The sequence below is a fragment of the Anomalospiza imberbis genome, chromosome 1, assembly GCF_031753505.1.
Source record: "Anomalospiza imberbis isolate Cuckoo-Finch-1a 21T00152 chromosome 1, ASM3175350v1, whole genome shotgun sequence".
NCBI classification, from domain to species: domain Eukaryota; kingdom Metazoa; phylum Chordata; class Aves; order Passeriformes; family Viduidae; genus Anomalospiza; species Anomalospiza imberbis.
This window is the reverse complement of record NC_089681.1, coordinates 86,916,210-86,932,728: the sequence shown is the minus strand read 5'-3', so window position 1 is coordinate 86,932,728 and position 16,519 is coordinate 86,916,210. Positions and strand designations below refer to the sequence as shown.

General features: G+C 39.0%; 1 protein-coding gene across 6 annotated transcripts in view; it reads left to right on the top strand.

Moving 5' to 3' along the window:
• Nucleotides 1-1,143: 1,143 nt before the first annotated feature.
• Nucleotides 1,144-16,519, top strand: part of SLC35B3 (solute carrier family 35 member B3) — a 36,009-nt gene continuing 20,633 nt past the window's right edge. For 3 of the 6 annotated variants that reach the window (XM_068199248.1, XM_068199295.1, XM_068199259.1), the window contains exons 1-8: nt 1,306-1,395; nt 4,760-5,038; nt 6,314-6,435; nt 8,297-8,451; nt 9,956-10,063; nt 12,152-12,249; nt 14,623-14,715; nt 15,123-15,234. In XM_068199248.1, the coding sequence (XP_068055349.1) occupies nt 1,384-1,395; nt 4,760-5,038; nt 6,314-6,435; nt 8,297-8,451; nt 9,956-10,063; nt 12,152-12,249; nt 14,623-14,715; nt 15,123-15,234 (979 nt within the window). In that variant the 5' untranslated portion in view covers nt 1,306-1,383. Of the gene's footprint in view, nt 1,268-1,305; nt 1,396-2,087; nt 2,209-4,759; nt 5,039-6,313; nt 6,436-8,296; nt 8,452-9,955; nt 10,064-12,151; nt 12,250-14,622; nt 14,716-15,122; nt 15,235-16,519 lie in introns of those variants that run through there. The other 3 variants (XM_068199268.1, XM_068199274.1, XM_068199285.1) reach the window with 3 other exon arrangements.

Below are 16,519 nucleotides of genomic sequence, written 5' to 3'. Positions count from 1 at the left end.
GCGCCTGACCGCAGCACACCTGGGAAGCGAAGTGACACTCCCACACGTGTCCCTGTCCCTCCCCCTGGCAGCTGCAGGGAGCCCAGGCAGGCAAGGAGCTCCTCAGCCCCTCCCGGTGCTCCTGCCACCCTGGGTTCCTTCCCCACGTCCCGGCTGCTCTCGGGCGGGGCAGGGCACAGCGGAGCTATTGCTCTGCCGGCAGGACCCGTGGTACCCTGGGGTGCACCGGGAAGAGCGTGTGCAGTCGGTGGAAGGAGCTGGTGCCCCCTCTCTGCTTGGCCCTGGTGAGGCCACATCTGGAGCGCTGTGCTCAGTTCTGGGCTACTCAGTACAAGAGAGACAAGCAGCTCCTGGAGAGGAATCAGTAGAGGGACGCAAAGATGTTTTGGGGTCTGGAGCATCTCTCTTACGAGGAAAGACTGAGGGAGCTGGGGATGGTTAGTCTGGAGAAGACTGAGAGGGGATCTCATTAGTGCATGTAAATATCTCAGAGGCAGGTGCCAAGAGGATGGTGCCAGAGTCTTTTCAGTGGTGCCCAGAGAGAGGACGAGGAGCAATGGCCATAAACTGAAACAGAAGTTCCACCTCAACACGAGGAAGAACTTCTTTACACGGAGGATGGCAGAGCACTGGAACAGGCTGCCCAGGGAGGTTGCGGAGTCTCCCTCCCCGGAGACATTCCAAACCCTCCTGGACGTGTTCCTGTGTCACCTGCACTAGGTCACCCTGCCCAAGGGGGTTGGACTGGATCTCCAGAGTTCCCTTCCAACCCTAACGACTCTGTGATTCTATGATCTCCCCCAGAGACACGTGGGGAAGCCCCTCAGCAGCCGCCCCCGGCAGCCGGGAATGCTGAGCCGGGACTGCTGAGCCGGGAACGCTGAGCCGGGAACGCTGAGCCGGGACTGCTGAGCCGGGACTGCTGAGCCGGGAACGCTGAGCCGGGACTGCTGAGCCGGGAATGCTGAGCCGGGCCCCGGCCCCGCCCCTCCCCTCAGGCGCGGTGGGCGGTCCCTAAGCGCGTGAGCTGGAGGGCGCCGTCCCCGCCCGCCTCAGGCCGGGTAGCGGAACGCCGAGCGAGCGAGCGAGCGAGCGAGCGGCGCCGTGCCGATATGCTCGCTGCTCCCGCCGACCCCTGGCGCCTCCCGGCCGCCACTTCCGGCGGCGCGAGCCCGCGGGAGGCGGCGGCGGTCCCGGCGGGCGGGCGGGACGCGCTGGCGGGGGCGGCCGGCCGGAGCCGCCGTGCCCCTCCTCGCCCGCCGGACAGGTACGGGGGCGGGACCGATCCCCACTCCTTTCCTCCGTCCCTCCCTCTGGGACGGGGGGCGAGCGGAAAGGAGGCGGGGTCGCTTCCTGAGAAGCGTCGCCCGGCATCGAGGGGCCATGGGCGCGGCGGTGAGGGGCGCCGGGGGCAGGATGCGGAGCGGGAGGGGGCTGACACTGAGTGTCCGGAGGGTTTCGGCCGGCCCGAGGAGGCGGCGTGCCGCGGGTTCCTTTCCCGGGGGAAGGGCGGGGAATGGCGGCCTGTGGCGGCTGGAGAGCCTGTGGCAGCCCTGCCCGGGACGGCTGCCAGGCGCTCGGGAGGGGACGCGCCTGGCGCGGGCGAATGGGCAGGAAGGAAGCCTCGGGGATCATGCAGAACCCTATCCCCTTCCCTCTTTTGCCTCCGGAGCAGGAGGCAGGTAGCGTCAAGCAGAGTATCTCCTCAGGTTTCCCGCAGGTGGACTTTGGCTTCCCTGTCACCTGGCGCATCCCTGTTGCGGTGCCAGCTGCTGTCCTGCCACCAAGCATTTCTGGCATAGTCTTCGGAGCGTCATGGCAAAAGGCAACGTGGAGCTTGCCTTGTGTGTCTCAGGCGAGCAGTTTTTCTGAGCGGACTAAGACGCTGGTTTCTGCCAAAATGATGGGTTTAACAGATGTTCTTCAGTGTTAAAAAACCTTGGCCAGCCAGGCTCGAGCTCCTTCCTGATGTTTTTTCCACGCTTAGTAAAAGACATTAACTTTTTGGAGGCGGAAGAAATTTTGCTTTTCTACTCACTTGTTCATTTGTTTCTCCTTTATGTAATAATCACTATTTTGTGTGCTAGGTTAAAGTACTGATCTGCAAGGGACTTTCTTTTTAAAGGGGAAGAAACAGGAAGTCTTTGATATAAAGAACCTGTTGTTTACACTTTTACACACAGGAGGAGAAAGAAAAGAGGGAAATTGGTATTTTACACAAGTCAGGACAGCTCTTAACTCCTCATAAGACAGATTTTTGCTGTATGTTTGTTCAAGACATGAATGAAGTGCTTGAGGAATTTTGATGAGAAGAGTAGGAATAACAGTTTTCATACTTAGAAAAATAGCTGTTTGAGAAGTCATTGTGAATATCAGAAGAGTTCTGTCACTGTTGCTAGTGAAATTACTTGGTGGAGACTGTTTCAAATGCATACATAAATTTACAGTTTCTTCAGCTGTTACATAATTTTCTTTGAAGGATGTAGAGAAAAACAATTACCATGTATCATAGTTTTATGGATAGTTGTGGGTGTGTCTGGAGTGATCATTTCTTACCACTTTCATGACATACTCCATAATCTGCAAAATTTAAGTGGTGAGACTGTGAAATCTGACGGTGTTCCTGAGGAAATATTTTTAATATAAATAGTTCAAAATCAAAGATGATGTTAATTGTGTGGTTTAATGCTGGTAGGCAACTCAGCATTACACAGCCACTTGCTTACTTTCCTCACTACTCCCAGAGGGATGGGGTGAGAGGAAAGGAAGAGTAAAAAAAGAAAAAAATTATGGGGTGAGAGGAAAGGATGAATAGAACAAAACATTTTGGGTTAAGATAAATATTTTTTGAGGAGTGGAGAAAAAAAATGGGGAAAGAGAAGCAAACCAAAACAGGTGATGTAAAGATGATCACTCCACCAACAGGTAGATCCATGTCCAGCCAGTTCCTGAGCAAAAGCTGGCTAATCAGATAGTTTGGAAAGCATACATTTATTTGTGATCACTTCATAACCACTTGTTCTCATTCTTCTGTCCTTAAAATTAATACTGTTTTTTCTCCTTAGTGGTACTCCATACTTGTATTGAGAGCAGATCTATTTCCTTTTCACTGGGGCTTTTTTAGGCTAGACAAGTTATGCTTTCATTTTATTTCAGTTCCTAAGATGGGCAATCTGTTCCTCCATCCTGATAACCCTTGTTTGCCATTGTTCTTTCAGTCTTTCTCTGAGGGTGATAGGGTGATCAGAACTCTATTATATTGTATGTGAAGGCTCACTCATGCCTCCTTGTCTGACATTAGTGCTTTTCTGGTTTTACTAAAATTAGTCTAAAACTCTTTTTGGTTTTTTGGGTTTGTTTTTGTTTTTGGTTTTTTTGGGGTTTTTTTTTGTTGGTTTTTTTTTGTTGTTTTATGGTCACTTCATGTTGGGATTAGCTAAAAATCCGCAGGGGTAAACTTTCTACCTCTCACATCTGATATTGAGGTGAAGAACTATGAATTTAAGCACACGTAATTATTATGGTCCCTAAACATCTGTTATACTCCTCAAGATGTTCTTTTAGAACTCTAGTAGGAGTCTTGTTCCAACTTGATAGTGGCTCATATGAAAAAGAAAACATAAGCACATTGCAAGCGTCATACTAATACTTATTTTTTCAACTAAGCTTAAAATTTATAGTATTATATAATATATTGTATTTACCAGTGCTTTTTGCAGACTATATTTATTGCATTATCCAGTATTAATATACTGGGACATTTTCAATTTAAAAACAATGTGGAAAGCATTTTTTATGCATGTGTGATGAGGAGAATTATTCTTGAGTTGGGAAAAACAAATCACTAAACAGTTGGGACAAACAAAAATCTTGGGACAATTGGCTGACTAGTGTGTTTTATCTTTAAAAAAATCCATCAAATATCATGTTTACTGTCTGCTGAGCTGGGGAAGAGAATTATTTGCATCTCAGTCTGCTAAGCTGCTACATTCCTTCTCTAGGCTTCAGTCATCCAGTTTTGTTTTCTGTTACATGTGGAAATAGCTTCATGTGATAAATGCTAAAGGGATTGCCATATCATAGACCCCATCAGATAAACAGTCTAATTTTTGAGACTGGCATCTCAGTCTACTTGTTTCAATATCCATGTTCTTTTCTGAAAAACTGTGCAAGAAATAGCGAATATACGTGAGGATGAGGGGATAACTTCTTCAGCTTCCATGCTTGTAACTGGTCATAGGCTCAAATCTGTAGATTTTAGCAAATCTGTAGTTTTTAGCTTCCCATGTTGTGAGCTAGTTTGGTGTATTTTGCTGAGAAGATGAAGGAAGGTAGGCAGAACCACAGTGCTTCTGTACCAGTTCTTTCCCTGTGAATTGGTCACGAAGATCACTTCTCTCCCAAGCAGTAACTCCCATGAGTACATGATAGCACCAGTTAGAGCTGTTGAGAAACTCAAGCTGGTTTTCTGTTGCTGGTGTTTTGGGGTTGATTGGTTGGTTTGTTTGCTATGTTGAGTGTAGGAATGAAGCAAAACTGCTTTCATAAAGTGTTGATGGCCTCTGGTGTTCACTTTGGTGTTAACAAAGTTAACTGATGTTAACTTTGGACATCAGAAAAGATAAGTAAAATTTGTGAATAAAAACAATTCAACAAGACTCCAAAACCTTTATTTTTTCCTTATGAATGTCACATTCATTTACCCTTGTTGTTGGAAGGCTGTATGTTATGTCCCATCTGACTTTAGCATTTCTTACAGCTTTCAGACAGAAAACACACAGAAGGAGAAAAGCAGGCAGAAGACAGCAATAGCCCCGAATGCAGCAAACCAGGAACCATGGATCTGAAATTCACTTCATCGAGAAAATACATTTCCATAAGTGTACCTTCCAAATCTCAAGCTATGTCTCCCCATATCAAATCAGTAGATGATGTTGTAGTTCTTGGCATGAATCTCAGCAAATTTAGCAAACCTGCTCAATTTTTCATCTGCGTTTCTGGAGTTTTTATGTTTTATCTAATCTATGGATATTTACAGGTAAATATTATGAACTTATGTCTTAGGCCAATTCCTCCTACCCCTTGTCTTTTTCAATAGCATAATAATAGAGGGTGTATTTTAATATGTATAGATGTTTAAACTAGGTATTTATTGCAAAGTCAGCTTTTCAGTATTCAAGAGCAGCAAGTAATATATAATCTAAGTTGCCATTATGGTTTGTGTGCCTGTAAAGTTCAGATCACTTGGATTTTCATAACTTCATCTTTTACTTCTGTGTGCAAGATACGCCAAAGTCTTTATTGATGCTGAAACCTTTAAATCTCCATAAGTTCCATAAGTGCTGTACAGTTACAATTGTCTTATTTTTCTCTCTGCTTTCAGGACAGAGTTGAAACATGTACTATGGTAATTTGTTAAACAGAGCATAATGTTTATGCCATTTTAGTTATACATTTACCATTCTGCTAATCTTTTCTGTCTTATCTTGAGCAGCTACATTTCTGCTCCCTTTTTAAAATTATTTTTAAATTCATTGAGTATTCTCAATGAAGCAGTGATTAAAAAACTTGATCATCAAAAATCATGTTTCTAATCCAGTTTTCAAAAGCAGCTGAGACGTTTGTTAACATGAAGTTAATTCAAAAGAGTTAGGAGAACATGATCAGTAATTAAAAGCAGAATCTAAAAAAGACAGATATTAGGTAGCCTTTTGTTTCTATAACTGATACACCTACATAAGTCTTTATGCAGTGTATGTATTTGTCTATAACAACTTGCTCTGGTTTGAAATATTCCAACAGTGTGCAAATTTTTATGAAGTCACAAGAGCTATTTAATGTCATCGCTAAAAATATTTGGTGTGCATTCCTAAGAGCTGAAAATTATCAGTAAGCATGTTTGTTAGAGAAAATTTGTATTAAATTTATCCTGAGATATTTATAAAATCTGAATAAAAACGGTCTACTGAAGTAAATGAACAGAAGAAGAGCAAAAAGGCAGGCAAGAAGCCATCTGTAATATGAGATAATTACTAATGCATCAAATGTATTCCCCTAATTAATTGATCCATTAATTTTAGTGTATTTACAACAACAGTACGTTTTCTTCTTTCATTTTGGAGAACCTAAATTGTCTTTTCTTTTTCAATATTTTTGCAAGTTACATATGGCAGATAAATATAGTTAATAACCAGCAACTGCAAAGGCTAGATTTGCATGTACTTGAAGGAAAAAGGTCTGTTGATTTTTTTTTTTGTCCATTTTCAATATTTTGGTGTATGTACATGACTTTGGTGGGTTTTTGTTTTTATAGGAATTGATATTTTCAGTGGAAGGTTTTAAACCTTTTGGTTGGTACCTCACTTTAGTGCAATTTGGATTTTATTCCATTTTTGGACTAATAGAATTGCAGTTGATTCAGGACAAAAGAAGAAGGTATGTGTTTTTCCAAGCATTTTACCCACTGTCCATGAAATTAGAAGTATTTGATACTTACCATAAATTTAACTTCTGTTTTTTGAATGTGAGTACTGTGAGGCATTGCTAGCAGTTCTGTAAATAAAAGGAAGTGAATTTGCTGGATGAGTATGTTTTAAGAGAATATTTTAGAAACACTCACTTGGATTTCAGACCTGTAAGTAGTTCTGTTGATTCTGCTGTCACTGTCCCGCTTACAGAACATACTGTATCTTTAAGGTGGCTGACAGAGAGTCATGTATGTGTTGCTTGGGATTATCACATCTAGAATAGAGCCAATGCACTTCACAGCACTTGAAGCCATCTGTCAGTGAATATGTTTTCCTCAAATATTGGCACCTCCTCAACCAAGAGTTCCTCTAACTTGCTGTGCATCTTGGAGAACGTCAGAGGTCTTCTCTCTGCTTACTCTGTGTAGCTGAGTGGGTTTGCTTCAAAGGATGTGCTGAAGTATTGTGGTTGTCATTTAAGACACCACTCATAACACTCTGCCACGAAACTATTCTGTATTTTTGCTGCAGTTGATCAAGGAGATTTTTGTCTTGCATCCCATGGAAATGGGATCTTTTCTGACTCAGTGTATCCATTCTGCAGCCTCCTACCCATCTATAGTCTCTGCAAAGTTTATTGAGGCACCCTGGAAACTTGAATACAGGCTGTCATGGTGTACATGAATTTTAAAGTTGCCTTATATTCTAGTTGAACATACGTAGTTTTCCTTACCTTCAGTCAGCCTTGGATGATTTTGCATATGCTGGTTTTAGATTATAAAATTCTTTTTTAGCCAAACAACATAATTTTGATAAATTATTCCTTTTATTTTAAACACTGACAGCTTATATTTCAAGTTATCTGACTTCTTGAGATGAATCAGATAATATTGCACAGTTACCTTTTGGGTTACTTGTATTTATAGGGTTTTATTACCAGCTGGCAATGCTTACAGAGTTATTACCCTTCACGTAAGTTGTGTTGGAAATGTAGATCTGAAATATATTTTACATTTTATTTTCTATAACCTAGGCATCTTCTTGTCAACATGCAGAAATCTATATTTCTTAAATTTAAATTTTTTCTTGCATACTTCACAGTGTGTGTACATCACATAATGCGTTACAGATAAGACAGGATTGCAGCAAGACAGCTCCTTATGTTCCTAGTGTGGTTCTGAGTATGCATGACAAATAGCTGAACATATGCACAGGAATAACTGTAAAAAATCACAAAGTGAGCACAAAAGTAACGATTGGATCATCTGTTGTCAGGTGATAATTTCATCAGATTGTGAACAAAACATCTGGAAGTGTTCAACAAGCCTCTCTGTTCATGGTATCTGAATCACTGCTGTCTTAGTTTCGTTGAGTTTCATTAAAAAATGGTACCTTTTTCAACTTTCTTCATTTAAAAAAATGTCAAGGTTCATGTGAAAACTTCACCAAAGAAGTTGCCACACTGACCTGTGACAGAATTAAGATCTAGGTTATCTCAGTATACCAATCTTCTGCATTTTCTTTGACCTGAAACCTTTGTCTTGATTCTTGTGTAAGTAACATTCCTTCTCAGAAGGAGGTTAAGGAATTACTTCTTGAATATTTCATGAGCCATGAAGTTTTTATTGTCTTGTGTTTGTGCTTATTATTTATAGTAATTGAAAGAAATATGAAATCAGACATTTTTGTGCATTTTTAAGTTTCTATGAAGTGAAATTCAGTGAGAAAGATGTTGATGTTGTATTACAAAAGTATTTCTTTACCTGAATTTTCCAAGCTAAATCTCCTCTAGTCTGTAATGCCAAGATTTGTCTGTTTATGTTTTGTAGAATTCCTGGCAAAACCTACATGATAATAGCATTTTTGACAGTGGGAACGATGGGTTTGTCAAATACCTCTTTAGGATATCTGAATTACCCTACTCAAGTCATCTTCAAGTGCTGTAAGCTGATTCCAGTTATGATAGGTGGAGTTTTTATACAAGGTAAGTGTTAGTCTTGCTATTAAATGATTTTTTAAAATTGTTTCTTTGGGAGGCAGTCATAGATAGAATCTTGTACTTTTTATAATTCCACTGGTAGAATTTTTCCTGTAGGAGGAAAAATGAGAATGTCTGAAGCATCTTCTGAGAAAATGTACAAATACAATTAGATCAACAGAAAATATGGGGAAAAACATTATACAGGTCACTTGCAAAACTTCACTTGCAAAAACATTATACGGTCACTTGCAAAACTTCCTAATTTTTAAAAAGTGTAAGTTTATTGTCTAAACTCAATCACTTCATAAATTAAACCATTTCAATATTGAAATGGAAAACTTGAAATGGAAAAAAAATCCAACCATGAGTTGTGAAGAAAATCTACTCTTGTTTGAAAAGATTAATTCCTAAATTTTGATTAAATGTTTAATCAGAAATGCACCTGATTTTGCATGTCTCTGGTTAGTCCTAGAGTCATCGTTCATATTCCAATAAGAGAAAGTGGAATATGGAGAAAAACAGAAAAAGGTTGTGGTTATGTGAATAAATATACTTCAGTGTTTCTGGATTTAGAAGGGTTAAGCATATTATAAAAGTTTGTGTTCAATAGACACAAATTTAATCAGTAAAGCTCCACAGGGACAAGTATTACAGAACAAAATCTAGAATGCTGTATTTCTGTTTCTGTAGGTAATTCTGGCCTTCTGGTTGAAAAACAGCTGAATTTTCAGAGGATATTTCAACTTTACATGTCTACATGCCTACACAGTATTTACCTTTTATTAGGAGTATTTTTTTATCATTTTAATGCAAAGTGACTGGTATTTCCCTAAAGCTTTGTGAAACTTTTTGTGTTGTAGTAGTTTGTAGTCTCAGAAGCTATTTTTTAAATATTTTTTAAAATATTATTGTTTAAAAAATTCAGTTCAACACAGTTCCCTTGGAAGCTTATGTTCAAAGTTCAGTTTCTGAGCAAAGACTACATTATTTTAAACAAGATATACTAACCCCTGCTTTTTCATGTCCTTACTTTCTTTTTCCATTCCCCTCCACAACCTCTTTCTCCCAAACTATAAGACAGTGTAGGGTTCTCAGAATACCAAAGTTGCCTGTTAGTGTTTGGTATTGACTTCTTTCTGATCAGTAAAGGCAGCCGACATGTCTTGTTTGAGGAAAAAGTATTAAGAAACATCTGAGCTGTCCTGAACTTACTAAGGGAATGCTTTGTCAAAGAGGATGTGCTTTATGTCAGTGCTGTAACTGTGAATTCAAACCAAAGCTGATTACAAGAATCAGGTATTTCCCATTAGGATCCTCTTCCCCTGTGGTAGGAATTTCTGCTGTAGAAGAATCTAAGTCTGGTTGTAAAAGACCAGAGTATTGAGTCTTCTGTTTAAGTAGAAGAATGACATGGGAGCAATGTTTCCTTTGTCTTCTTGTCTGTTAAACAGGATAAACAAAATTTTGAGTGTGCTAATAGTCCATTCTTGCTGTTTGTATTTTGTAGGAAAACGTTACAATATTGTAGACGTGTCTGCTGCCCTATGTATGAGCCTTGGTTTAATATGGTTTACTTTAGCCGACAGCACAGTTGCACCAAACTTCAACTTGACAGGTAAAGACATATTGTATTTTAGAGTTTAAGAAAATGCTTGGGTTTTCCTACAATAAGCATTCCATAGACGTTCTGAGTTCTTGCTGGAGTGCCTTCAGGTATCCTGCTGAAAATGCAAGTTTGATTGTAGCTTTGCTCTAGCCGAGCTCTGTCTGTGGCAGAAGAGACCTTTATTTAAAGCGTAAATTCTTAGGTTCCTAAAATTTCCAGAAACTGCACCCTCTTGGTTGAAATGTTTCATGTATTCTCAAGAAAGACTTACCCCCAGTACATATATATTAAAATAAATATGATAAAATCCAGTTGGAACATTTTAAAACTTAAAAACATTAGTTGTCTTTTCTAGTTAAATTTTTAAGTATTTTTCCATTTCAGAACCATTTACTTTATATTAATGGATGATCACAGTCAGATGTGCTATAGTTTTTAGGTGGAGTTCTCACCTTTTAACCTTTTAATACTAAAATAATAATACTAAAATCAGAAGCAAAGCAAGGAATTTAACCGGTTTGGAATTAAAAACTTAGTTGAATTTCTTTGTCAAATGACAAATGGTAAGTGAATTCCAGAGTTCATTTCAATGATTTGCCTAGAACTGTTTCCATGCAGATTTGTTTCAGAACTAATTTGGGGTCCAGTTTTTCCAGTTGTTTTTACTCATGCTTTACATCCAATAAAACACTGCTGGTCTTATCTGTGGCTTTGCTGCTGCTGCTTCTGCTCAGCACTGCTACAATGAGTGGAACAATTCTCCTCACACTCCAAACTGTGTAATGGGCATAAGATTAACATTTTTCTTGTCCCCACATTTCCCCTTTCCATGTGCACTGGTGCTTCAGGTTCCAGGTAACCATTTCATCTCAGTCCAGTGCTGAACCATGCATTTGTCCAGTGGTATACCTGGACCATTAAGCACAGCTAGAATATGAATCATGATGGAGATTGCCCATGGAGACATGGATCCATCACTTTACAGAGTGAAATTGCTGAGCTGGAGCTGTTATTGTATCTTTGGACCAGAGCTGAATCCATGCAGATGAGATATCTATATTTTTAGCATTACCAATATTATTCATATTATCATGTCTTTTCCACTGAGTTATACCTTTCCAGTGTCTGATAATCTTGAATGATGAAAAGACCTAGAAAGTCTAGCCTTGGAAAGGAAATGGTTCCCAAACCAAAAACACTGGTTTAAAGTTCTTGCCAAGAAAATACCACCTTAAACTTCATGGGCCTTAAAAATGTTAAGTCTTCCACCTCTGACTGTAAGAACATAGGATTAAGAAAATAAAACACTGCTTGTTTCTAGTCTTCTAGTTTCTTCCCTGCATGATCTTTTAAGGAACCAAGCACTAGAGCAGGTTTTGACTTGCATTTTGATGATTAGTATCTTCTGTAATGTTGTATATGTAAGAAAAGTGGTATTTCAACCTGTGTTCATCATTAAATACAACAGTCATGAAAGTTTGTAGGTCGGAAAATGAACTGTGACTGCCATGACTAGAGTTATCAGTTTTTTGTTATTGGAAAGCTGATTACAGTAGTGACTGTGTAGTGACTTCGTTGTGAGTGTAAATGGTAACCTAAAACCGTGGAGTTTGTACCTGAACAGTAGGGGTTTGTTTTAAACAATGTTTCAGTAATTGAAGATTTCTACTGTCAATCCTCTTGCATTTGTTTTACCTTTACATCTAACGTTTCTATTTGCCTTTGTCAGGAAAAGAAATAATGTTGGAATAACTACTCAAAATGAGTATTTTCTCTGGTTATTTATCTTTGTTAACTGATTGTAACTGATACTCTGTTGCTCTTGCTACTACAAAAGCTACAGCTGGCTTCTTTATAGCAATGTCTGTGTGAATCTAAGCCATCATGCTTAGAGTCACACAGTGCTTAGGGGTTAATTGGTGGAGAGAGAGTGGAGGTAGGCACTTCTTTGTACTGGTGTCATGAAATATTTTTTCTGACATTTAGAATACGTTATAGGGGAGAGGTGGTTATTATTTTTCTATTCCTTGGACTTTTTGCCACCATTTTGCTGGTGAATATTCTGAAGATGCTTTGTTTGTTTGTTTGTTTTAATAGGTGTGGTCCTAATATCCCTTGCCCTCTGTGCAGATGCAGTTATAGGAAATGTACAGGAAAAAGCTATGAAGTTGCACAATGGTTCTAATTCAGAAATGGTAAATACCACATTTGCAATTTTAAAAGAACATGTTTTATCATAGGCAAGGCCTGCATTGACAAAGCATGGGACTTTATGTGCTTTTCTCTTGCTTATGGAAGGAAAAGCTCTTGGTGTACTGTGTACTGTTCTTGGGGTTTTCTGTTTGTCTGAGGACTTCTGATTTTTCTGTTTCATTTTTAACCTTTCAAGGGTGCTGCTTTCTATGTGCAATTTCAAATGTATATTGTAGCTACAGAAACACTCATTTCTATCAACAATTCCGTTGTCTACCCTGCAGGCCTGAGATCAATGTAGTGTTTTTTTGTATAATCATGTGCTTAATCTCTGAAAAATAAACCGTGCTCTTCTGATGTAGTTGAGCATGTGCTGCATGGAACATGTTGGTTTACTTTACTTGCTATACTTTATATTCTAGAGTGTGCTAGCACTTGGGAGGCAGGTTTTTTTAAATCTCTTGAAATCTGTAAAACTCTGGATGAATATTTTTGTTCCTGATTCAGTGAAATACAATTGTGAAAATGTCTTGCCCAATGTTTTTAATATACTTACTTGGAATGCGGATTATCTATTCATATGGTCTGAGGTTATTTTTCTTTTTAGACAAAACTTGTTTGAATTTGGCATATTTTTCTCTGAAGTTGAGTAAATAAGTAAATCTTCTACTATTAAGGGCATGATATGAATGTGCCACAGGTAAAAAGTTACTGCAATTTGTTTTCTATTTTTGACATGGTAGCTGTTTTCTTGCCCACTTTGCATTTGACAGTTGTTACTGCCTTACCTACAAAACTCCTGCTGTCTCCAGGACTTTGCTTTTTATTCTGCATTAGTCTGACAAATGTTGGTCTTATTTCTGTATACTCATGCTATTTGTAGGGAATGAGTGTAATGATTTAGTATATAAAGGTTTTGTTCGTGGTTTAGACATTCCACTTGAGGATTTTGTTCAGAGAATTTGGTGCAGAAGTACAAGCAGAATTTTGGAAATCATTTTCTATACTTGAGACTGTGGGTAAAAATTGAATTGGAATTGGAGATCATGTTTAATGGACAGTGATCTGTAAATAAAATTGAACAACAAAGGAACCTGTCATCCACAGGGGGTCTCTCTTTCAAATTTGGAAATTGCCCTGGATTTAAGCAATTGTGAAAAGATAAAAGATGCTTTGTGGCTGAAATAGTAACCAATGTTCTGGAAGGTTTTACCTGATTTTTGCCTTATGTGTCATTTTATGGAAGTGACATATATTACACTGCCTAACAAGGAAATAGCAATGTGGTGCATACTCCTGGCTGTGAAAAGAAGCCTTTGGGTACTTAGGGAGACAAGCTGGATGCAGAGGCAAGTGAAGAACTAGGGACTGACTTGTGTTTGTATAAACAGTGTAAGTAAAAGTTCTGAGGATCAGGTCATTGGTTTTTAAGTGTTTGAAAGCAGGTCTGCTCTTTAAACATGTATGCATCCTTCTTTATTATAGAGCAGTGATAAGTGGTCTGTTGTCTCATGGAATTGCTAACAATTTTTAATAGTCTTTTCTCAATAACTGAGATATAACGAGACACTGAGTTTTGAAAGCATAGTAGATCAGCACATTCTAGCCAATATTGTGTCGAATAGTTCTGTTGATAAGAAAAGACTACTAAATGTTGCCCAAACAGCTGAAAGCCGATGGATGGATGGACAGTTTCAGTTTCTACCTCTGTTGGCTCAGTGTGGGAAAGGATAGATGAAGATTGTTTTGTTGCTCAGTGCAGCTATGAATTGAGTAAGAATGCAGACAAAATAAAGAGCTTACCTGTTTCTTGAGTGTTCTGAGCACTCGACTAGGCCAAAACTGGTCATATTTGGAAATCCTGCATGTTATAACCATGATGCATGTGTGCCATGCATGTGAACTGAAGTGACATAGATGAAACTTATATGACACTTCTGGTGATTCTGTGCTACCCTTTGTACATTTAATATAGTGCGGGGTGTTTACTGTGCTGGATAAGTAGCAGAAAATGAAATATGTGTAACGTCTTCTTCAGACTATTAAATTGCATAGTTGTGGGGAGTTTTATTTAGGCTGTAAAATCCTGAACCTGAAGGATTTACCGCAGTTGACACTTACCTCAGGATATAATTAACTGTCTAGCTTTCCAAACTTTTTATGTTATTGTAGGTAGGAAGAAAGTGTCTAACACTTAATGTTGTCTTTTCACTGCACATCAACTATTATATAAATACTAGCAAAAATATCATCAAACCCTTCAAATTCAGCTCTGAGTTGCTAAGCATATTAATAGTGCCAAGCATCTGAAAGCATTTGATTTTGTCCTTTTGTATAGTATCATCTAGTAATTATTTTCTCTTACACTGTTCTAGGTTTTGTATTCCTATTCAATAGGTTTTGTGTATATTTTATTTGGATTAACATGTACTAGTGGATTAAGCCCTGCAGTAACATTTTGCTCAAAGGTAAGTGTAAAGATTTCCCTTTTTCTATGAAGAACCTCTTTGGAAAACCTTGCTCTGTATGATTCAGAAAATCTTACCACTTCTCTCTCTAAAGTTCTGTTTTCATCATGTAAACAAGTTAACTTATATAATTCATACAATAAGCAAGTTTTTCCAGTCTTTGATGTGTTAGATAAGGTAATATTTTGAAAAGCAACTAAATCACAGGACCAGATTTATGAGCTTATAATTTCATTATTATTTTTCCATTATTTAACTAAAATTAAATAAGGATTTTTGCATGAATGCATTGTTGAACAGCTTATTATTGTTCAAGCAGTTGATTAAAGTCTGTAGTTTTATGTCATTTTGCAATACCTCAGGGTTTGTTTTACATTTTCCTAACCGGCTTTTTTTTATTGTTGCAGCATCCAGTTCAGACTTATGGTTATGCATTCCTTTTCTCCCTGACTGGGTACTTTGGTATATCCTTTGTTCTAGCTTTGATTAAAATCTTTGGTGCCCTTCTCGCTGTAACAGGTATGAACAAATTATATTTTTACTGCCTTTATATAAAAACAAAGTAATCCTATTATTTAGGACAGAGCTTTTGAGAATTGTTTTTACTCTGGCTTTTTTTTGTTCTTTGTGCTGACTGATTTGTGTAGCATTGATCTTCACATGTTTTGAATGTGTCTGAGATTTTCCTGATTCTTTTTGTGCCACAGTTTCAACCGTGAAGAGCCTGTTAAGTAAACTTGTGTATAAAGTCCGTGCTATGTTTTAGTGCAGAAACAAACACTTCTAAATGAAGGAGTTGAAATTGAATCACAGAATCATTTGGGTTGGAAGGAACTTCAGACCATGTAGTTCCAACTCCCCTGCTGTGGACAGGGACACCTTCCACTAGGCCAGTTTGCTCAAAGGCCCCATCCAAACTGGGGCTTCCAGGGATAAGCCAGACACAGCTTCTCTGGACAATCTGTGTCTCACCACTCTGACAGTGAAGAGTTGCTTCAAAATATCTAATCTAAAGCAACTCTCTTTCAGTTTAAAGCCATTCCCCCTTGTCCTGTAATAACATGCCCTTGTAAAGAGTCCCTTTACAGCCCTCATGCAGGCCCCCTTAAGGTACTGTGAGGTGCTATAGGGTGTCCCCAGAGCCTTCTGGGAAGGCTCTCCAGGTTGAACAATCCCAAGTCTCTCAGCCTGCCTTCATAGGAAAATACAGAAAGGAAAAGATGTGTATCAATTAAAATGTAAAAGGAAAAGTAAGGATGTTCTAGAATGGCATAGTTGGCAGTGACGTTGTTTCTAAGCACATGAAACTACAAACATTAGTCACAAGGGCCTGATAGGGGGAAGGTGTAGCAAGATGTCATGTATCTACTTTCCTTTCTTCTTCCCTAAAAGGCACCCTGGTTTCTGTTAAGTGAAGCTCTACTTCATTCACAGTAGTGGAAGGGAAAATACATCATTGTTCTCTGACCTGAGGGTTGCGTGCTCTGATTTCCTATCTGTTATTTCCTCTGCAGCATATCTGTTTCGTATTTGCTTTTAACCAAGTTCAGTAGCTCTCCTGACTGGAAATTGACCCAGAGAAGAGGGTTGTTTCATGTATTGAAGTACCTCTTTAAAAAAAAAGTCTTACTGTACTAAAAAAAGTTTAAAAATGCTGTAGAATAGTAAACCTTTCCCCAGTTTTCTTATGTCTGACCTTGACAATTCTACCACTTGAGCCCTTTCTGTCTTGCCTGTAGCAATATGAAAATGTTTATTGTTCCTTGGAAGAACATCACATTCATTACTGTCCCTCCCAGCTCCC